Here is a 23667-nt window from a genome sequence, read left to right as displayed (position 1 = left end):
GCAGTCGGTATGTCAACACATCAGTCAGCACTTCTGTGAATCGCATCACACGAGACATGCCAAATGGGAGATTTGCAATTTCAATGTTGTGTGAGTTGCTTTGTGTATTACTGCAACACTGCTCACTGCATCCTTCACATAGGCGTTTCATAGAGCTGCCAGTCATCAATATAAACTCCCCACCCACTCAGCCTGTTTTAAAACTCTCTGGTAGTTAGCCACGGGAGAAAAATCGAGTTTTCTTATATTTTTAGCATATATTTCAGTCACAAACGTCTATTTTACAATGGGAATCCGAATGACTGATCAGGACCTTTAAACTCCTCCCAGTTGTTTATTTTTTTTACGGAAACGGGCGGGGTGGTGCACAGGTACGGTGAAATCTCGAAGCTAGCTCTCGTCTGGCGGAGTTATTACTTTTTCAGTAAACAATTATGGCGGCCGCGGATCCCTGGTCCTCGAGTGACGACGGGCCCGCAAGTAGAGGAGGGTTCCCGGATGGTGAGAACAGCAACGAGCGCGATGGCCCGGGAGGAAGCGGCGGAGAGGCAGAACGCAAGTCAGATCGGGCCACATTCGAATGCAACATTTGTTTGGACACAGCAAGGGACGCTGTCATCAGTTTGTGCGGGCACTTGTTCTGGTACGAGGCGGGGATACTTTTGATCAATCGTCGAGTAGGGAATGTTGTATGCTGCTAGCAACTTGCTTACATACCTAGTCATCTGACATTGCCTTGTTTATCTTTTTAACAAATTCCAGCTAGCTAGTTTCTCTACGATAACAAGCAGGTTGTTTGTTGGTTCACACCCACACGTCGATGACAAATGCATGCACAAGGCTTATTTCTATATAGTTAAATGTTAGCTAGCTAGAAAGCAAGATGGCCAACTTGGAGGTCTAGGTAATAGCGAATGTTAATCATGAATGAGTGTTGTTGATTGCCTGAGCTTCATACATTAGCCAACCCATCGAAATAAAGTGGATTTGACAATGGTGTATGCTCATGCCTTTACAAAAATGTTCGCACATTTTATTAACATTCATTCAATTTACAGTTTGTATGTTACATTTAGTTTTTTTGTGTGATATGAAAGTAGAGTGATTTATGTTTCTAGAACAGTACCGCAAATGAGAATCGATTCACGTTTAGATGGAGTATTTAGCTGTTTTGGCTTCCAGAACCTATTCGCTTTTCTGAGGGCCAGTCTCTTTATCTTACGTTCCACTCCTTGCCATGGGCACATGACATGGAGTACACGGAGTGGTTACCTAAAGAGACTGGTACCCAGGCTACAGAATATGTAAGGTCATTCATTGGTCTATAAGGAGTAACGTTAGGCTTCTTTAGTCCATTATTGGAAGTAGCCTAGTTGCCTAGCCATCAGCATCTTGCCAAAATCATGCTTATGGAACTTGATTCATGTCCCATTCCAGCTTCACATGTGCACCAGCAACAGCAACAATGTATCAATCTGACGTTTGCAATGTAACAGTGAATGCCTCTCTGGTACACACCTGGTTGCTGCATGGAACTCAGTCAGTGGTTGAGTTTCTGCGTTGGGTGTATTAATAACTAATAGACACTGCGCAATGGATAACTTTGGTGACTCACACTAAACAATCATTGATTTTTACTAAGCACATGTCATCACTGGTTTAGATTTTCCCAATATTGCCGCCTGGATCATGTATTACAAACAGCAGGCGTTGACCTTCAAGTTTCTGCAAAGTTGTTGGCTACGGTTGCATTGTTTGTAATGTAAACATGCATTGACTCATTCGTGTGGAGTTCAGTCACATCTCCGGGGTTAAGAGTGGGATTGGTGTCAGAGGCACTGTCACTATAGAGGAGTAAGAATAGACTGTCCTCGACAGAAAAAAAACTCCAGTCCAGTTGATCAATGAGACTTGATGGAAGACATATTACTGAACTGAAAAATATAACTATATTTTATGTATACTGAACAAAAATATAAACGCAACAATTTCAACGATTTTACTGAGTTAGTTCATATAAGGAAATCAGTCAATTTAAATAAATTCATTAGGCTCTAATCTATGGATTTCGAATGACTGGGCAGGGGTGCAGCCGTGGGTGTGTCTGGGAGGACATAGGCCCACCAACTGTGGAGCCTAGCCCAGCCAATCAGAATTTGTTTTTCCCCCACAAAAGGGCTTTATTCCAGACAGATACTCCTCAGTTTCATCAGCTGTCGGATTGACTGGTCTCAGACGATCCTGCAGGTGAAGAAGCCGGATGTGGAGGTCCTGGGCTGGCGTGGTTACACGTGGTGTGCGGTTGTGAGGCCGGTTGGGCGTACTTCCAAATTCTTTAAAATAACGGAGGCAATTTATGGTAGAAAAATGATTTGATTCTTTGACAACAACTCTGGTGGACAGTCCTGCATGCCAATTGCACGCTCCCTCAACTTGAGACACCTGTGATGTTGTGTGACACAACTGCACATTTTAGAGTGTCCTTTTATTGTCCCCAGCACAAGATGCACATGTGTAATGATCATGCTTTTTTAATCAGCTTCTTGATATGCCACACCTGTGCCGTGTTACTGTACATGTACCATCCTTCTCTCCCACAATGCATTAATCTGGCCAGCAGTGAGGCGAGACTGTGCAAACAAGCGATGACCAATGGAGCTAATTAACATTAGCGATGGGGATCCCGGATGATTTTAATCACTCACATCGTTAAGGTCAGAACAGGGTAACCAGATGCGCCCTGTAGGTGGGGGGGCCTACTGGAAAATAAGGTGAATATGGATTCCAAAATCTAGCACACTATGGGAGAGTTTCAATTGCATACTCCTTGTGTCTTCTCTCCTCACCACCTTCTCAAAACCCATTGGAGGAGAAGGTCAGAGGGGCGGGACCTCAGCTTTCTCATCCAATGGGTTTTGAGAAGGAGGCGAAGAGCGAGGATGCGAGGAATATGCAATTGAGAATCTCTGTGTATCAATTCAGACTCGATGAAGTAGGCCGCTAGGAGGTTGCTCCAAATGTCACCATGTTTCTAGGTGACGCCATTCATAATACCCACACTAATCTTTCTCCTTCTCTCTTTCACAGCTGGCCCTGCCTTCATCAAGTAAGTATGCCATTTTAAAGTTGTCTTTAGTTTCACCGTGGTGGTAAATATTAGGCTACACTTTTTCTACTGGTTGAAACCAGCTCCCAGTCCGATGACATGACCTGAGACCACCTTGGTCAGTCAGTTGACTCAGTGCAGCTTAAAGTTGAGAATGTTCTCAAGCTCCCATTCATAACACCAGTGTTTTATGTGAACCCCCTTTTTGTCTTTGCGGTGCTTTAGATTATAGCACTAGCTGTAACGTACATTTCACCATGCCTAGTATTGCATATCCTTCTCCTTTGAGAATCAAGGTTTTTCGTTCATTAGTTACTGCGCTGACGCTGTTGATAGAATAGTGTCCACACTACTGCCTTCAGTGCCTTGTGTACCCTGTTTGTATTTGACACTGTTTTGTGCTATATTGCACAACTCTCTTATATTACCGACACAGAAAGTGCAAGGTATAATGTGGAGTTTTTTTTTCTCCCCCAATTTAAATTGTTTAAATAATTCATTCTACTACAGTATATTGACTCATCCTTCTACATAACACAGAACAGCACATAGTGCAACGTGCCACACACGGTAGATCTAAGTCAGTGCATGCCAATAGACTGACGGTATTGAACAGACGGTATGGCTTCTGTCTCACCTGTCATATGATCCCTCTTTCTCTCCCTCCTCGGCCTGTGTCAGTGGTTGGAGACGCGGCCCAGCCAACAGCAGTGTCCTGTGTGTAAAGCAGGCATCAGCAGAGAGAAAGTCATCCCCCTCTACGGCAGAGGAAGCTCCAGCCAAGAGGACCCCAGGTACACTGTGTGTGTTTTTTGAGTCTGAGTGTGCGTATTTGTGAACGTGTGACACTGAGAAACTGCATTGGTTAACTGGTGTTTCGTCCTCCAGGTTGAAAACCCCGCCTCGTCCTCCGGGACAGAGAACAGAGCCAGAGAGCAGAGGGGTGAGTCTTCCTCTCCTCTTCATCGCTTACATTTTAATTGATGTTTAAAGGGATACTTCGGTATTTTATCATTCTAGCAGATACCCAGAGACTTCCAGTCATTGCGCTGACGCTAGATAGCATTGGCTCGCAAAACTACCTCTAACTTCCTTCATACTGAACAAAGAGACATAAAAATGGTATGCACGAGTTCATCGGACTCTGGGGAAATAGATACAGGGCCTCATTGCCAAAATCCCGAAGTATCCTTTTAATATGATGTTTATTACATGGTTATTTTGTGTGTTCACTCTATTTGTAATGAGAGACCACTATTCCTTTCTTTTCTCTTCTTGCAGCCCTTCCAGGGGTTCGGGGACAATGGCTTCCACATGTCCTTTGGGATCGGTGCTTTCCCTTTCGGCTTCTTCACCACAGTCTTCAACACCAACGACCCCTACCACAGAGCAGGTACACACACACATACAAACACACACAACCATCCATTTATTCCTTGATGCGATAGCTGTTGGCTAGTCATTGCAATGTTATCACTGTTCCCCCAGACGCATATGCAGCCGATCACCAAGGCAACGGCAACAACTGGCAGGACTCTCTCTTCCTGTTTGTGGCCATCTTCTTCTTCTTCTGGCTGCTGAGCGTGTAAGGGAGAGGGAGGGAAAGGAAAGGTGCCCACACTCATACACACGTCAAAACACCAGGAACGACTGATTTACTCAATAGTGGCTGAGTGTCTGTGGGTTTTTGCTCTTCCTTTCTACTTGATTGATGGATTAAGGTCACTCATTAGGAAATAACTCCCCTCACCTGCTGTCTAGGTTTTTATTTAAAGGAAAAAACAAAAACCCGAAGACACCAGGCCCTCCATGGAATATTTGACACCTCTGCTTTAGACTATAGATGGGTGGTGGTGGGATGACTGGCGGTTCACTCTTAGCAAGAGCTATCTAGTTCAGGAAACACAAACCAGTCAAAGATTTGTGTATCCCCCAAATGATTTACGAGACTCACTTGGATAGGGAGAGTACACTGAGACAACACTCTGGTGGTGGATGATACCCAAGCACGAGGGTGAGTAAAGCGAAGACACTATCGCCCTCTTTCTGTGGAATTTGTACATAAATGCGCACACACACACACAGGGGTGGGGCGGCTGGCTGACTTTCAGGGATGGGACTGGTGGATAGTCAATATTAAATGATTGGAATGATTTAATAGTAAGTTAGGGGATGATCTAAGTAATTTTACTGCACCACAAAACCTATGTAATATATGGTTAACATAGAACTATTTAGACAAAATGGAATTACTTGTTTTTGCCTCTTGGAGGAATTTCAGGTTTAATTCCCCAAATATTAGAGCTTGTTTTGAGTTTTAAGGGAGGGTGAGAATGGGATTTACCTGATAACATAAATGTTTTTCTTTAATCACTATAGCCACTTTTTTCCAGGCCAAAGAGTAACGTATCACCGTCAAGTACAATTTGGGGAAAATGTATTTGGATATTCCTGTTTACAATTTAACTGATTAAATAATTTGTCCGTAGATTTACGAACCCAATTTATGAATATTCTTTAGACTAGTGTACAGATGGGTACACTAACAACTTTATATATAATCTTAACAAACTGCCATTGCACTGTGAAGTCATATAGAGAAGACAGACCTAATAATGTGGATTAGAGCTACAGTGTATTCGGAAAGTTCTAGGAAGAGTCATGGTGGTTCCAAACTTCTTCCATTTAAGAAAATGAAGGCCACTATGTTCTTGAGGACCTTCAATGCTGCAGACATGTTTTGGTATCCTTCACCAGATCTGTGCCTCGACACAATCCTGTTTCGGCGCTCTATGGACAATTCCTTCGACCTCCTGAGTTTGTTTTTGCTCTGACATGCACTGTCAACTGTGGGACATTTTTATAGACAGATGTGTGCCTTTCCAAATCATGTCCAATCAATTGAATTTACCACAGGTGGACTGCAATCAAGTTGCAGAAACATCAAGGATGATCAATGGAAATGGGAAGCACCTGAGCTCAAGTTCGAGTTTCATAGCAAAGGGTTTGAATACTTATGCAAATAAGTTTTGTTTTATTGAATACAGTTGCTAAAATTTCTAAACCTGTTTTTGCTTTGTCATGGGTTATTGTGTGTAGATGAGGGGGAAAAAATTATTTGATCAATTTTAGAATAAGGCTGTAACAAAATGTGGAAGAAGGGGTCTGAATATTTTCCAAATGCACTGTATAGTGGATATAATTTAAGATTATATTTAAGAGTTCTTTACAATAGTGTTAGTCTGTTAACCTATATGATAAAGAGTCATGAGGATAGTGTATGGGAAGACTGGAGTGGGCAGTATTGTATTGTGTACAGTTGTGCTTTGTGGAGAATTGGCCACATATGAGCAAATAGTCTGGGGACAGTTTTTGTAACATTTAAATCTACAAAGCAAAATGATCTGGAATTGAATTGAACACAGGATCATTCGATCTGGATTAAATGTTCTGAAAAACTGGCCCTGGGGGTTTTGTTGCTGGGCACAGTGCTGCACAGGAAAAGATGACAGCAGGGTCACATTCATTAAAAAACATTTTGCAACGTGTTTATTGGACAAATTCAGGACTGTTTCAGTTCACTGTTTTATTCCGCTTTGTGCCTACTGAACACGGCCCAGGTGCAGAAGTCAATACAGTGTTTGCCAGAGCCTTTTTGACCCAAGTCAGAATGAGTATTTGTCATTATCATCTGCAGCCAAGAAAATAACATGCGGTGAGAAACATGAACTGTTCCCAATGTGACATGGACTATTATCTTATTTCTATTGCAATGAGTGTTTCTCCTGATTGTGTTTGTGTGTATCGGTCTGTGGTTGGGTGTGTGTATATATTTGTATATATGAATATTGTAAATGCTGTTTTTACCTTTTTCTGAACGACCAGCCATGGGATTGAGACAAGATGTGAGAGACCTCAGGTTTAACCAGGCAACCTGACATGTGGCCGAGTTCCCCTCTTCCACTAGTGAAAGACAAGTTACTCTTTTGTACTCGTACAACGCTTACTGAATGGTACAATCTATTGCATATGATGCACATATGAGCCAACCAGAGGCGAGTGAGCAGTGTATGAAAAGCAAACTCCTATTTCACCCTACCCATTTAATTATGATACAACTCCTGTGAAGTATATGAAATGGGCTCAAGATCAAGTGTCCAAGAACTCTGTAGCACCTTAAACACCAGCCATGCAAGGGGTTGAGGAAAGGAAGGGCACAAAGTGGTAGATGGGGGGTGGGGGGGGGGTACAGGTTGTAATTTCTTGCATATCACTGTCTGATCAAGCTAAGCATTTGTATTAGGAGTTTATTTTGACAAAAAATATAAATTACATTTGTATTAAGTCTTGTGCAAGACAACAGTGAGACATTGTGCAAAACCAAATGGTCACAGAGCTTTGGAAATTGTTTTCCTGCTGTCTGAATAAATAGTTGTTTAATACATTTAATGTGGCCGGTGTTGTCTCAGTTTATGAAATGTCCAAATATGCTGAATTGTGGAAGGCAATGGGCTGGGCACAGATGGGATTCATTCAACCACAAAGAACACACTAGATCCATGTCAAGAATAAAATACTCAGCTTCATTGTAACCTAAATTAGCTGGATCAGGTGTATCCCATCTATTACTATGCTTGCAGTCGAGATGGTCATATGATTAACAGAACTGGTTGCACAGGTTGTTTACCCCCAAACTGTTCTAGTAGCATTACATTGCTGTAATGCTACTAGAATTTGGCTCAACAGTAGAGGCACTTGCTCTTGTACTGGACTGTTGAATGATTACGTGATTAGTCTTTAGTAGATCACATGATACAACACATGACTGCAAACTCCCACATGCATTCCCTCTCTGGGTCTCAGGAGACAAGAGGTTGAGGAATGTAGTGAGATTATGACATATTGGGTAGTACAGTATGTGAGGTAAATTAACATTGATACTTGACAACTGAAAGTACTGTAGTTGTGTTGAGTGCGTGCAGCCAAATGGATGGATGTGCTCACTCTAGACTGAATTTGATTTGTTCCAGGGTCCATACTTAATAAGAATAGAATTAGGGGACCAGACTGGTCTCAGACTAGACGTAATATAGTAAACTTACATCCGGGACACTTAAGTTAGTATGATAAGACAGAAGGTTACTTAAGGCAAAAACTAAAATAGGGTGGGTGGGTGGGTGGGCGGGCGTATAACGTGAACGTCTAGCAAACCAAAGGTTGCGTGTTCGAATCTCATCACGGACAAGTAACATTTTAGCTAATTAGCAACTATTTAGCATGTTAGCTAACCCTTTAACCTAACCTTATCCACTAGAGATAGCTGACTAACGTTAGCCACCTAAACATTAGCAACAACAAATTGGAATTTGTAACATATTGTACATTTTGCAAAATATACTAATTGGATGTAAGCGAGCCACAAATAAACACATACCATTCGAAACGTTACATATCATACTAAATGGAGTGTCTCGGATTTACGTACAGAATAATAGGAAATGCTCAGATCACGTTGAGACACCTCATACCTGACTTGCTATTAGTTCTGCTAAAGAGAGCTTTGTCTTCTGCTCCCATGTACAAGGGGCTGCAGCCTGCAAGTGTCTCAAGATTTTCAGAACATTTCAGAAGGTCACATATGACTTAAATGTAAAATATGCACCACTGATTCAAGCTGATGTGTGAAATAAACCAGAGGTATATTCCTGTAGAGCAATCCATCACTGTGCAAGGCAATATACAGGAGTGATGTCAGCATGGGAAAACATTTTAATAAAGTGTTAGATATAATCATAATTACAATAAAATGTTTAAAAAATATCTACAATATTACATAACATCTAAAAAAAAATATAGAATCATAAAACTGAGTGTTACTTTAACAAATAAACTAACAGAGACCTTAAACTGAAACAATATACGGAGTACTGAGGATCATAAAAAGTATTTAAAACAGTTATGGCGACGATTTCTATATCTAATAAATAATTTGCTCACTTGAGAAAAAGGTATATTTTCTGAAAACAAATAAGCCCTGGGAGAGAATAAACATTTGATTTTGGTTAGAGTTTTGGTAAGTTAGAAGGAGTAGCTGGAATTTAAGAAAATATCTAATCACACTCATAAGCGTGGACACATACATGTAATCTCAAGTTGAAAGTGCAAAAAAGTGATCCATTACGGGTCAACTTTGACATGTCAGAAGGGGGAAAACAGAAGGAGTGATAAGGCTGAAAGAAAAAAGGTCATATTTCTCAGATGTTGTGATGTTTCTAGGATATTGAAAGTAACTGTGGCTCTAATTCGTCTAAAGGCACTATTTCATCAATCCTTTCCTTTGCCATTTTTAGGTCCCCTGTTCTTTTTATTGAGGATTTTCATCAGGTTCTTGGACATGTAGTATGGCTTCTGCATCGTTCCGTCATGTCGCTCCAAGTCCTCCACTGTGAGAAAGGGAGAGAAAAATCAACAGGGATGTTGAAAAATAAAATGTTGTGCAATGAAGTAAGATATGTAACAATGTAATGCATGAGTGTTCAGTATTTGATACAGTAATATTTGTTGTTGGAGGTGCTCTACTCACAGAAGCAGAGGAAAAGTGTGTCCACACACATGCTGTACACATTGAAGAATCCATGAGCAATGAGGTATGCTCCCACCACAACCACCTGTTACCACCAAGACATACAACGCTGTCAATTTCTTTCTCTAACACACATTTAATTACCTGTATATATGACTCACTTACAATAATGGGCATCCAGTAATAGTTGAGCATTTCAGTATGGAAATTGCTGCCTGGTAGTCTTATTCTGCCAGAGAAGAAAAAGAAGGCCAGGACACCTGAGAAGAGAAGAGTAGAGGAGGATTGGTTAAAGATTCATTTAGACCGGTTATCCAATCACACTTCTGGCCTGTAAAATGCACCAAAGGAGCTCCCATTCAGAACTACCACCAATGATAACACCATAATAATTATGTTGTCCTCTTACCTACTCCTCCCACCACTAGCATCTTCCCAAAGAACAGCAGCAGGTCCGTCACTTTATCTAGCACCACCACCCTGAGTGGAGAGGCACAGTCAGGAAAACACGTCCCCACCACTCAGCTTTGGTTCCACAGCAGTCAATCAAATCCATGCAAAATGTTCTTATGTAAGAGGGAAAAACAAGTCTACACCTTCCCACAGGCATACCAACCATTACTAGAGCACATACTGTACCTGACAATGTTCCTCATTAGAAGCATGAATGCGTTTTTAGCGGAGACACAGAAGTTTTTTCCATATACGGCAATCTGTGGAAAAAAGAGGTGTGTATTAAACACATAGCCTTAGCCTACCAGAAATATTCTATACTGGGGGAACTGAGCGAGATTGACTGACAGGGACTTGGAATTAACAGGTATATGTGATGATGTTATGGTGACGTAGTGGAGACTGACCATGATGTAGGCGTTTCTATTGAGGAACTTGATGAACTTCTCCAGACACCAGAAGCAACACTTCAGACAGCACATGAGGAACCGAGAACAGGGGTTTTGAGCCGCTAGAGAGAAAGAGACACATACATACACATATATAATAGAGCGATTACATGTTTCGGATCGAATCGGATAATAATAACAGTTTAAGGGAAGTCCAAGACCTCTGGTCTTGTGGTCCAGGTACTCCAGGATGATCCGGATTATCTGGATGAGGGTGAGGATCAGAGCACCAAATGCCAGGGAGCCAACATGGTATCTAAGAGAAACAAGAAAGAAACATAGACATAGGGGGAGAGAGGGAGTTAATTGAATGGAAAGCTAACAAAATACAACATTTGATTCTGGCTCAGATTACAGAGTGTACAAAATATAAGGAACACCTGCTCTTTCCATGACAGACTGACCAGGTGAATCCAGGTAAAAGCTATGATCCCTTATTGATGTCACTTGTTAAATCCACTTCAAAATCAGTGTAGATGAAGGGGAGGAGACAGGTTAAATAAGCATTTGTAAGCCTTGAGACATGGATTGTGTATGTCTGCTGTTCAGAGTGTGAATGTGGAAGACAAAATATTTAAATGCCTTTGAACGCGGTATGGTAGTAGGTGCCAGGTACACCGGTTTGAGTGTGTCAAAAAGTGGTTCGAGCGTTGGGCCAGTAACCGAAAGGTTGCTGGATCGAATCCCCGAGCTGACAAGGTAAAAATCTGTCGTTCTGCCCCTGAACAAGGCAGTTAACCCATTGTTCCCTGGTAGGACATCATTGTAAATAAGAATTTGTTCTTAACTGACTTTCCTAGTTAAATAAAGGTTAAATAAAAAGAACTGCAACGATCAACAGTTTCCCGTGTGTATCAAAAATGGTCCACCACCCAAAGGACATCCAGCCAACTTGGAGCATTGGAGTTAACATGATCCAGCATCCCTGTGGAACACTTTGACAAGTTATAGAGTCCATGCACTGACAAAGTGAGGCTGTTCTGAGGGCAAAAGGGGGTGCAACTCAATATTATGAAGGTGTTTCTAATGTTTGTACACTCAGTATATGGTCTGTGGACCCTCTAGTGGCCAGGCAAGGAAAGGCACCACCACACCCCTACTGTTGAAGTGTTTGTCTACTCTCTTACCGTATTGTGCGGATGAAGGCCTGGGACAGGGGGAAGGTGGGGATGTCCGAGGGCTTGTTTAAGGCCCAGTAGTAGGAGGCGAAGGCCCCGGCCAGGCTGCACTGGCCCATGGCGATGACAAAGTTGACGCACCACAGGAAGGCCACCACGTTGTAGATCTGCAGGTAGAACAGGTTCCTCTGCAGCAGGCCCTCGTTGTTGTACTTGATGAAGATGCAGCGCGCCGATCGGCACCACGGGTAGTCTGTAGAGTTGTAGAATGTCTGAGGGAAAGATAAGGGGGAGAGATGAAAGAGGAAGGGATGAGATGAATGGAGAGATGGAAAGGGGTCAAACAGTTTTTTAATTTTTTTTTTAAGTAGACGGCTGAACTAAGACACATTTTCTGTATTTCTGAGTTGGGCTTTCTGCATGTATCTCTATGGGGTCAAAGTTAATCAGGAACACTTACCTGTGGGTCACAGGTCTCATTGCCGCTGATTTGGCCACAGTTATCCTGAGTAGAGTTGAGAGCCACCACTTTGTACACTGGAATACCTGAAGTGGCCAGATACCTAAACAACCTCTGTTAAGTGGGTTAACGATACCGTGGAGTTTGTAGACTGGAACACAGATACAAAACAGACCTTTTGTCATAAAACTATAATAGGCAGTGTAAATACCCACAAATATTTAAATGACTGAGAGGATACAGAGCAGTGATGCCCCAATAGGCCACACACACCACCAGGAAAACAAAGGTGATGAGAGGATAGAACAGCGTAGACATCATGTGACTGACAGCCCTGTGAAAGAGAGCGACATAGTTACAGGACGTGTGCTGAAAAGTTAGGTTGTATCGCAATATTGGTAAAATATTTGTCACAATACATGGTTGTGTGTGTGTGTATGGGCCAGTATGTGTAATCCTGGCTCATATATCTAACATGACTCACTTGCTGGACTCCTGGATGAGAGCGATGGCGATGAGGATTCTGGTCCGCAGAAAGATCAAGGTCAGGAGAAGAATGCCCTCTACCACAGACAGGATTATCACTGAGCGAGAAAGAAAGAAAAGAAAAGAAAAAAAGAAAGAAAGAAAGAGATGTAGGGAGGAAGTAGATAGGTCAACACAATGGTACAAAGTTGTCATCAGAAAGGAATGTCTGTCAGTCTGTGTACAGAAGAAAACAGACATAAAATGAGCATGTGTAATATCAGACTCACAGAAGGCCAGCCAGGTCTCCTTGACCTGAAGGTAGACCTTGAAGTCGGTGGTGAAGCCTATGTCAGTGATGGAGACAGTCGACTTTCTGTAGTTGTCATACTCCCACCAGCAGTGATATATGCCTACAGACAGACAGATTTGCAGGCAGGCAAGCAGAGCGTGACAGAAAAAAATATATGCTTCAACCACCCTGAAAAGTCCATGTTCTTAAACCAATGTGAACTACATACACTATATATTACAAAAGTATGTGGACGCAGCTTCAAATTAGTGGATTCGGTTTTTCAGCCCCACTCATTGCTGACAGGTGTATAAAATTGGGCACAGCCATGCAGTCTCCATAGACAAACATTGGCAATAGAATGGCCTTACTGAAGAGCTCAGTGACTTTCAACGTGGCACTGTCATAGGATGCCACATTTCCAACAAGTCAGTTCGTCAAATGTCTGCCCTGCTATAGCTGCCCCGGTCAACTGTAAGTGCTGTTATTGTGAAGTGGAAATTTCTAGGGCCAACAACGGCTCAGCCGCGAAGTGGTAGTCCACACAAGCTCCCAGAACGAGACCGCCGAGTGCTGAAGCGCGTAGCATGCAAAAATCGTCTGTCCTCGGTTGTAACACTCACTACCGAGTTCCAAACTGCCTCTGGAAGCAACGTCAGCACAAGAACTGTTTGTCGGGAGATTTATGAAATGGGTTTCCACAGCCGAGCAGCCGCACACAAGCCAAAGATCACCATGTGAAATGCCAAGCGTAGGCTGGAGTGGTGTAAAGCTCGCCGCCATTGGACTCTGGAGTGATGGATCACACTATACCATCTGGCAGTCCGACGGACGAATCTGGGTTTGGCAGATGCCTGGAGAACGCTACCTGCCCCAATACATAGTGCCAACTGTAAAGTTTAGTGGAGGAGGAATACTGGTCTGGGGCTGTTATTCATGGTTCGGGCTAGGCCCCTTAGTTACAGTGAAGGGAAATCTTAACGCTACAGCATACAATGACATTCTAGTCAATTCTGTTCTTCCAACTTTGTGGCAACAGTTTGGGGAAGGTCTTTTCCTATTTCAGCATGACAATGCCCCCGTGCACAAAGCGAGGTCCATACAGAAATGGTTTGTCCAGATCGGTGTGGAAGAACTTGACTGGCCTGCACAGAGCCACGACCTTAACCCCATCAAACACCTTAGGGATGAATCGGAACGCCGACTGCGAGCCAGGCCTAATTGCCCAACATCAGTGCCCGACCTCACTAATGCTGTTGTGGCTGAATGGAAGCAAGTCCTTGCATTAATGTTCCAACTTTTAGTGAAAAGCCTTCCCAGAAGAATGGAGGCTGTTTTGGCAGCAAAGGGGGGACCAACTCCACATTAATGCCCATGATTTTGGAATGAGATGTTCAACGAGCAGGTGTCCACATACTTTTGTGTGTCATGTGTGTTTAGACCTACTAGAGAGAGTACACTACATACATGCTAGTAGACATATTGTTACCACACCTGTTATTATCAATGACTTACCATAGGCACCTACTGCCAACACTCCAAATATAAGAACCCAGACCATAACAGGGGCGATAAACCGCAACAGAAGGAGGAACAGAAAACTGACCACCATGGCTATGACCAGTGCACTGAGGGAGGAGAGGAGAGAGGAACATAGCTGGGTAAGAGAGTGGATTGGAAGAGCGGATAAAGTTAAAAGGAGGTGGAGGAAAACAAAAATTCGAAAGAGACATTTCTGGTCATTATTAAAATATAAGGCCGGTGTCACAGATTAAGGATTATTACATAATTGACTTAAGTGATTTGTAAATATGTATCAAGCCACCGGATATGGCAAAGCCATGTATCTAAAGATATGGGTCTGATACAGGTAAAACACACTTTGACACCTACAGGTTTGTCCAGTTTTATAAGCACTTAGCGTCATAAGCATTAGGGCTGTGACGATACCAGTATGGCAATATTCTTTTCTTGGCAAAAATGAAAACACGAAGCAGACCAAGCTCGTCGGTCCTTTAAAAACTGTCTGTATGTCAAATATTGTGTGCTGTAGCTTGAAAAATATATAAAATGTGACTAGATGACAACATAATGATGTTTGTTTCCAACATTAGGGCCGTTTCCTAAAGTGAAATCCGCTTCGTGTTTTGTTTCCTTGCAGTAATACTGGTATCGTCCCGGCCCTAATAAGCATGCCATCTCTTATCAATGTTAGCTTCTATCTGCAGCAATCTCATATTTAATAAGTTAAATGTATTAAGTGTAACGTGAACGATAGAGCGACCATGCAAACTTCTCTGGTTTCTCCTGTTCTAATACCACAGCACACTGGAAATTGTGCATTGACAAGTAATTGGTGTAGGGGGTGGTCTGATGAGAGGTGAAAATGAACCCGAGAGAGACTCACGCGATGATCCACTGCCATGATGACGCAAAGTCCTCAAAGATTCTCACTCCAATCTCCTTGGCTTTGAAGCTGTTTACCATGTCACTACAAGACACACAGGGAAAAGACATGTTAATGCTAGTAATTACTGACAATGTCTTTGACAGAAAACAGCACGATGAAGAGTACTACAGGATAAATTAAGACAAAAGCAGGGACGATTTTGTTAACAGAATTTATAACGGTTGAAGATGCTGTCATCAAGGCAAAGGGTGGCTGTTGAAGAATCTCAAATGTTAAATATATTTGATTTGTTTAACATTTGTTTGGTTACTACATGATTCCATATGTGTTATTTCATAGTTTTGATGTCTTCACTATTATTCTACAATGTAGAAAATAATTTTTAAAATAAAGAAAAACCATTGAATGAGTAGCTATGTCCAAACTTGACTGGTACTGTAAATATAAATAAAATAAATGTTCCTTTATTATTTTCCCCTAACCCTGATTTATATTTTTCAACTGTGCTGTGATGTTAAAAAATTAAAAAATCCTTGAATGAGTAGGTGCATCTAAACTTTTGACACACACACACAACACCCCCTACCCTTTTGCGTTCCCGATGCCATTGACTGTATCATTGATGCTTGATGGCAAGCCCCACGTATTGGCAAAGTCATTAGGAATATTTTTCAGAGCTGTAACATCAGGTACGCATCTTCCCAGCACTAAAGAAAAATATAAAAAGAAAACATAATTCATTTGAAATGTTTATATTTAACGACTTCTAGATACAGTGCATTCGGAAAATATTCAGACACGTTGACTTTTTCCACATTCTGTTACAGCCTTATTCTAAAATGTATTAAATCGTTTCCCCCCCCTCAATCTACACAAAATACCCCATAATGGGTGGGTGGGGTTATATCCTGCCTGTTTGGCCCTGTCCGGGGGTATCATCGGATGGGGCCACAGTGTCTCCTGACCCCTCCTGTCTCAGCCTCCAGTATTTATGCTGCAGTAGTTTATGTGTCGGGGGGCTAGGGTCAGTTTGTTATATCTGGAGTACTTCTCCTGTCTTATCCGGTGTCCTGTGTGAATTTAAGTATGCTCTCTCTAATTCTCTCTTTCTCTCGGAGGACCTGAGCCCTAGGACCATGCCTCAGGACTACCTGGCATGCTGTCTCCTTGCTGTCCTCAGTCCACCTGGCCGTGCTGCTGCTCCAGTTTCAACTGTTCTGCCTGCGGCTATGGAACCCTGACCTGTTCACCGGACGTGCTACCTTTCCCAGACCTGCTGTTTTCAACTCTCTAGAGACAGCAGGAGCGGTAGAACATCTTGGCCATGTTCTGTTATAATCTCCACCCGGCACAGCCAGAAGAGGAATGGCCACCCCTCAGCCTGGTTCCTCTCTAGGTTTCTTCCTAGGTTTTGGCCTTTCTAGGGAGTTTTTCCTAGCCACCGTGCTTCTACACCTACATTGCTTGCTGTTTGGGGTTTTAGGCTGGGTTTCTGTACAGCACTTTGAGATATCAGCTGATGTAAGAAGGGCTATATAAATACATTTGATTTGATAATGAAAAAGCAAAAACTGGTTTTTAAAAATGTTAGCAAATTCATAAAATAATCTAAAACTGAAATATCACATTTACAAAAGTATTCAGACCCTTTACTCAGTACTTTTTTAAAGTGCCTTTGGCAGCGATTACAGCCTCGAGTCTTCTTGGGTATGATGCTACACGCTTGGCACACCTGTATTTGGGGAGTTTCTCCCATTCTTCTCTGCAGATCCTCTCAAGCTCTGTCAGGTCAGATGGGGAGCATCGCTGCACAGCTATTTTCACGTCTCTCCAGAGATGTTTGATCAGGGTTTAAGTCCGGGCTCTAGCTGGCCACTCAAGGACATTCAGAGACTTGTCCCGATGCCACTCCTGCGTTCTCTTGGCTGTGTGCTCAGGGTCGTTGTCCTGTTGGAAGGTGAACCTTCGCCACAGGCTTAGGCCTGAGCACTCTGGAGCAGGTTTTCATCAAGGATCTCTGTACTTTGCTCCGTTCATCTTTCCCTCGATCCTGACTAGTCTCCCTGTCCCTGCCACTGAAAAACATCCCCACAGCATGATGCTGCCACCACCATGCTTCACCGTAGGGATGGTTCCAGGTTTCCTCCACATGTGACTTGGCATTCAGGCCAAAGAGTTCAATCTTGGTTTCATCAGATCAGAAAATCTTGTTTCTAATAGTCAGTCCTTTAGGTGGCTTTTGTCAAACTCCAAGCGGGGTGTCATGTGCCTTTTACTGAGGAGTGGATTCCATCTGGCCACTCTACTATAAAGGCCTTATTGGTGGAGGGCTGCAGATGGTTGTCCTTCTGGAAGGTTCTCCCATCTCCACAGAGGGACTCTGGAGCTTTCAGAGTGACTACCAAGGCCCTTCTCCCCCAACTGCTCAGTTTGGCCGGGCAGCAAGCTCTAGGAAGAGTCTTGGTGGTTTCAAACTTCTTCCATTTAAGAATGATGGAGGCCACTGTGTCCTTGGGGACCTACAATGCTGCAGAAATGTTTTGGTACCCTTCCCCAGATCATTGCCTTGACACAATCCTGTCTCGGAGCTCTACGGACAATTCCTTCGACCTCATGGCTTGATATATGCTCCGACATGCAGAGTCAACTGTGGGACCTTATATAGACAGGTGTGTACCTTTCCAAATCATGTCCAATCAATTGAATTTACCACAGGTGTACTCTAATCAAGTTGTAGAAACATCTCAAGGATGATCATTGGGAACAGGATGCAGCAAAGAGTCTGACTACTTATGTAAATAAGGTATCTGGTTTATATTTTTAATACATTTGCAAACATTTATAAAAACCTGTTTTTGCTTTATCATCATGGGTTATTGTGTGTAGATTGATGAGGATTTTTTATTTTATTTTTATCCAAGGCTGTAACGTAACAAAATGTGGAAAAAGTCAATGGGACTGAAAATGGGACTGAATGCACTGTATGTAATTATGAAAGTGAATATGAAAAAAGCAAGGATCACTCACCAGAAATTGTAGGAGTGTAGAAGAACGGACACAGCTCTTGATCCACAATTTCCTTAACTTTCTGAGGTAAAGAAAAAAAGGTTAAACTACTAATTATGGATAGGTTTTGAGGAGTCACTGAAAACCATGATCAATGAAAGCCTATTTGAAGAAAATGTGAATTTACAAATCCTCCGTAGTTATAGGACGGAACTTTTAAAAATGTATTAATAAAACAAATTAATGAGGCAGATCAGCTTTAATATTGCAGATAAGATTGTTGTTTCCATCAATGTAATTGTCCGCATAATTTCCAATCTCCGATATATACATACATATACACACACACACACACACACATATACATACATACACACATACATACACACAGTACCAGTCAAAAGTTTGGACACCTACTCATTCAAGGGTTTTTTCTTATTTAAAAAAAACAAAACTATTTGACATTGTAGAATAATAGTATAGACATCAAAACAATGAAATAACACATATGGAATCATGTAGTAACCAAAAAAGTGTTAAACAAATCAAATATATTTTATGTTGTTCAAAGTAGCCACCCTTTGCCTTGATGACAGCATTGCACACTCTCAGCATTGCATTCTCAGCATTGCATTCACTCAACCAGCTTCATGAGGAATGCTTTACCAACAGTCTTGAAGGAGTTCCCACATATGCTGAGCACTTGTTGGCTGCTTTTCCTTCACTCTGTGGCCCAACTCATCCCAAACCAACTCAATTGGGTTGAGGTCGGGTGATTGTGGAGGCCAGGCCATCTGATGTAGCACCATCACTCTCCTTCTTGGTCAAATAGCCCTTAATCAGTCTTGAGGTGTGTTTTGGGTCATTTTCCTGTTGAAAAACAAATTATAGTCCCACTAAGCGCAAACCAGATGGGATGGTGTATTACTGCAAAATGTTGTGGTAGCCATGCTGGTTTAGTGTGCCTTGAATTCTAAATAAATCACTGACAGTGTCACCAGCAAAGCACCCCCACACCTCCTCCTCCATGCTTGACGGTGGGAACCACGCATGCAGAGATCATCCGTTCACCTACTCTGCATCTCACAAAGACAGCGGTTGGAACCAGAATTCTCAAATTTGGACTCAGACCAAAAGGACAGATTTCCACCAGTCTAATGTCCATTGCTCATGTTTCTTGGCCCAAGCAAGTCTCTTCTTCTTATTAGTGTCCTTTAGTAGTAGCAATTCAACCATGAAGGCCTCACACAGTCTCCTCTGAACAGTTGATGTTGAGATGTGTCTTACTTGAACTCTGTGAAGAATTTATTAGTGCTGCAAACTGCATTAGGTGCAGTTTACTCTAATGCACTTATCCTCTGCAGCAGAGGTAACTCTGGGGCTTCCTTTCCAGTGGCGGTGCTCATGAGAGCCAGTTTCATCATAGCGCTTGATGGTTTTTGTGACTGCACTTGAAGAAACTTTCAAAGTTCTTGAAATGTTCCAGATTGACTGACCTTCATGTCTTAAAGTAATGATGGACTTTTGTTTCTCTTCGCTCATTTGAGCTGTTCTTGCCATAATATGGACTTGGTCTTCTACCAAATAGGGCTATCTTCTGTATACCAGCCCTACCTTGTCACAACACAACTGATTGGCTCCAAATCATTAAGAAGGAAAGAAATTCCACAAATTAACAAGGCACACCTGTTAATTGAAATGCATTCCAGGTGACATTCCAGGTGAGAAAATGCCAAGAGTATGCAAAGCTGTCATCAAGGCAAAGTGTGGCTACTTTGAAGAATCTCAAATGTTAAATATATTTTGATTTGTTTAACTCTTTTTTTGGTTACTACATGATACCATATATGTTATCTCAGTTTTGATTTCTTCACTATTATTCTAAAATGTAGAAAATAGTCAAAATAAAGAAAAACCCTTGAATGAGTAGGTGTGTCCAAACTTGACTTATATTTTTTATTTATATTTTTCAACTGTGCTGTTTCAGAAAAGTTCTGAATCTTTCTAATCTCATAGATTCTACATATTGTAAATTCAAGATTTTTTTTTGCTAAGAGTATTATTAATCAATTGACTATGACTTTTTAAAATCACCCAGCAGTGTAATTAGCAGAGTTAGCTCCAAGCAAATGGATGGGACTTACCAGTGTAGTTCTTGCTAGATCAAAGGATGACACGCAGAGTGATTGGTTGAAGTAGTCTTGTGGCTTGGCATTCGGTAAGTAGGCAATAGGATTGAGAGCCCAGAACACATCTGGGCACTTTTCCACACACACCTGCAGGGTGAGGAATTAAGAGGTATTCACATTGTGACTGAAACCTGATGCCTGTCCCAGATGTTTTTATTTAACCTTTATTTAACCAGGTAGGCAGGTTGAGAACAAGTTCTCATTTACAATTGTGACCTGGCCAAGATAAAGCAAAGCAGTTCGACACATACAACAACACAGAGTTACACATGGAGTAAACAGACATACAGTCAATAATACAGTAGAAAAATAAGTATATATACAATGTGAGCAAATGAGGTGAGAAGGGAGGTAAAGGCAAAAAAAGGCCATGGTGGCGAAGTAAATACAATATAGCAAGTAAAACACTGGAATGGTAGATTTGCAGTGGAAGAATGTGCAAAGTAGAGATAGAAATAATGGGGTGCAAAGGAGCAAAATAAATAAATACAGTAGGGGGAGAGGTAGTTGTTTGGGCTAATTTATAGATGGGCTATGTACAGGTGCAGTAATCTGTGAGCTGCTCTGACAGCTGGTGCTTAAAGCTAGTGAGGGAGATAAGTGTTTCCAGTTTCAGAGATTTTTGTAGTTCAATCCAGTCATTGGCAGCAGAGAACTGGAAGGAGAGGCAGCCAAAGGAAGAATTGGTTTTGGGGGTGACCAGTGAGATATACCTGCTGGAGCGCGTGCTACGGGTGAGTGCTGCTATGGTGACCAGCGAGCTGAGATAAGGAGGGACTTTACCTAGCAGGGTCTTGTAGATGACCTGGAGCCAGTGGGTTTGTCGACGAGTATGAAGCGAGGGCTAGCCAACGAGAGCGTACAGGTCACAGTGGTGGGTAGTATATGGGGCTTTGGGGACAAAACGGATGGCACTGTGATAGACTGCATCCAATTTATTGAGTAGGGTATTGGAGGCTATTTTGTAAATGACATCAATGAAGTCAAGGATCGGTAGGATGGTCAGTTTTACAAGGGTATGTTTGGCAGCATGAGTGAAGGATGCTTTGTTGCGAAATAGGAAGCCAATTCTAGATTTAATTTTGGATTGGAGATGTTTGATGCGAGTCTGGAAAGAGAGTTTACAGTCTAACCAGACACCTAGGTAGTGTAGTTGTCCACATATTCTAAGTCAGAACCATCCAGAGTAGTGATGTTGGACGGGCGGGCAGGTGCAGGCAGCGATCGGTTGGAGAGCATGCATTTAGTTTTACTTGTATTTAAGAGCAATTGGAGGCCACGGAAGGAGAGTTGTATGGCAATGAAGCTCGTCTGTAGGGTTGTTAACACAGTGTCCAAAGAAGGGCCAGAAGTATACAGAATGTGTAACGGGGATCATTATTGTAGCAACGATATGCAGATACACATGACATTTTGGGATGTAGAGACCATAAGAAAAAGGCCTCACACAAATAAAAATTAAATAGAAGAGAACTTGTATGAACGGGTTGGTGAAGACATTACATATAAAATACAATTTGACCCAGGAACACACAAACTCGCACACAATGGGACATTGTAGATGTGCACAGAGTTCCTTATTACTCCTGACATTAGCCTTAGAAACTAGAACATTATGGTGTGATGTTACTGTACCTGTGTGGTGGGGCACTGTAACCCATTAAGGGTGGCGGCCATGATGTTGATTGATGTGACACATTTCAGTATGTCAAAGTAGAACACACTGGGTTGAGCTCTGGGAAAGGAAAATGTAACAGTTTGTATTGTACTCACAGAATCCTAACTATGCATTGTGAATGAAATATATAATATGACAGTTCAATATACTGTATAGTGAGGCATGCCAAGATTGAATTATTAACCCAGATGACATGTCTGACTGGATTGGCCAGATTTTCCACTTTTATCTGTTGCATTTATGGCAAAAATGCATGATTAGTAAATTCACATTACATAGCCTCAAGTCTTCTAAACTTCTGAATAAAATTATACTTGGGTCATAAAGGATTTCAAGTTCAAACACATCACGGACCCCAGAGAGGTCCTTACTTATTGAGCCCGATGCCACAGAACATTCCGGTAGAGTTCCGTGGGTAGAGGACATGTCGGGGATCACCATAAAGCCAGGCTGGTGGAAATATAAAGACAAAACACATCAATATCTAAACAGGGAGGTGGGGACCCCAATACATTTACCACAGTCAAATAATACAAGAGCAAATTAACATACACTACCATTCAAAAGTTTGGGGTCACATAGAAATTGCCTTCTTTGAAAGAAAAGCTATTTTTTTTGTCCATTAAACTAATTGATCATTAGAAAATCCTTTGGCAATTATGTTAGCACAGAGGAAAATTGGAGCCAATTTCCTACTAAAACAGAACAACGACCCAAAGCACAACTCCAAACTATGCAATAACTATTTAGGTAAGAAGCAGTCAGCTGGTATTCTGTCTATAATGGAGTGGCCAGCACAGTCACCGGATCTCAACCCTTTTGAGCTGTTGTGGAAGCAGCTTGACTGTATGGTACGTAAAGAAGTGCCCATCAAGCCAATCCAACTTGTGGGAGATGCTTCAGGAAGCACTGGGTGAAATCTCTTCAGATTACCTCAACAAACAACTAGAATGCCAAAGGTCTGCAAGGCTGTAATTGCTGAAAATGAAAGATTCTTTGACAAAAGCAAAGTTTGAAGGACACAATTATTATTTAAATTAAAAATAATTATTTATAACCTTGTCAACATATATTTCATATCCATTTTGCAACTCATTTCATGTATATTTTCATGGAAAACAAGGACATTTATAAGTGACCCCAAACTTTTGAAAGGTAGAGTACAAAGCTCATTGACATCAACTACTTAATTTGGTTTTATATACTAAACCACTACTCCCCTCCTTTCAATAAAAGGCCTACTGTATATCTGATCAATGTACAATATCCTTTCCCATTAATCAGATACTAAGCTATTGACATTGGCAATATATTCATATGACCTCCTTATCAGGCAGCTCTATTGACTCAAGAAAAAGCAGAGTGAGTGCCTGCTGGAATGTGTTTGATGACAGGATGTTGTGGGTGAGGGTGAGCTTCTGCTTTGGAACTTCTCTTTGGAACCACTCTGGGTGGGAG

The 23667-nt window shown here is 41.9% G+C and overlaps 2 protein-coding genes across 3 annotated transcripts in view; one reads left to right on the top strand and one right to left on the bottom strand.

The window, feature by feature from the left end:
• The first annotated feature begins 293 nt into the window (after positions 1-293).
• LOC139554512 (E3 ubiquitin-protein ligase RNF5-like) lies at positions 294-4833 on the top strand. Its single transcript, XM_071367358.1, has 6 exons — positions 294-643; positions 3088-3106; positions 3788-3900; positions 3995-4049; positions 4388-4499; positions 4595-4833. The coding sequence occupies exons 1-6, from the start codon at positions 435-437 to the stop codon at positions 4693-4695; spliced, it is 609 nt and encodes a 202-aa protein (XP_071223459.1). The 5' UTR covers positions 294-434; the 3' UTR covers positions 4696-4833.
• A 4024-nt stretch (positions 4834-8857) lies between these two features.
• Positions 8858-23667, bottom strand: part of LOC139554511 (choline transporter-like protein 4) — a 39149-nt gene continuing 24339 nt past the window's right edge. The window contains exons 4-22 of one of the 2 annotated variants that reach the window (XM_071367355.1): positions 22581-22659; positions 22167-22266; positions 20487-20618; positions 18364-18424; positions 15923-16043; positions 15334-15417; positions 14442-14554; positions 12925-13047; positions 12654-12753; positions 12411-12503; positions 12170-12272; positions 11719-11981; positions 10753-10847; positions 10550-10653; positions 10329-10402; positions 10099-10169; positions 9855-9949; positions 9690-9774; positions 8858-9549 (exon numbers count right to left, since the gene is read on the bottom strand). In XM_071367355.1, the coding sequence (XP_071223456.1) occupies positions 9431-9549; positions 9690-9774; positions 9855-9949; positions 10099-10169; positions 10329-10402; positions 10550-10653; positions 10753-10847; positions 11719-11981; positions 12170-12272; positions 12411-12503; positions 12654-12753; positions 12925-13047; positions 14442-14554; positions 15334-15417; positions 15923-16043; positions 18364-18424; positions 20487-20618; positions 22167-22266; positions 22581-22659 (2015 nt within the window). In that variant the 3' untranslated portion in view covers positions 8858-9430. The remainder of the gene's footprint in view (positions 9550-9689; positions 9775-9854; positions 9950-10098; positions 10170-10328; positions 10403-10549; positions 10654-10752; positions 10848-11718; positions 11982-12169; positions 12273-12410; positions 12504-12653; positions 12754-12924; positions 13048-14441; positions 14555-15333; positions 15418-15922; positions 16044-18363; positions 18425-20486; positions 20619-22166; positions 22267-22580; positions 22660-23667) is intronic. The other variant, XM_071367356.1, reaches the window with a different exon arrangement.

The sequence above is a fragment of the Salvelinus alpinus genome, chromosome 26 (genome assembly GCF_045679555.1).
Source record: "Salvelinus alpinus chromosome 26, SLU_Salpinus.1, whole genome shotgun sequence".
Lineage (NCBI taxonomy): Eukaryota > Metazoa > Chordata > Actinopteri > Salmoniformes > Salmonidae > Salvelinus > Salvelinus alpinus.
This window is presented reverse-complemented; position numbering and strand designations above follow the sequence as displayed.

Bases quoted from the DNA above. Each gene is read 5' to 3' on its own strand.
- LOC139554512 (XM_071367358.1), top strand. From the start codon at position 435: ATGGCGGCCGCGGATCCCTGGTCCTCGAGTGACGACGGGCCCGCAAGT. The intron at 4,050-4,387 runs GTGAGTCTTCCT...CTCTTCTTGCAG, and splicing joins CAGAGCCAGAGAGCAGAGGG to CCCTTCCAGGGGTTCGGGGA. The intron at 4,500-4,594 runs GTACACACACAC...CTGTTCCCCCAG, and splicing joins CGACCCCTACCACAGAGCAG to ACGCATATGCAGCCGATCAC.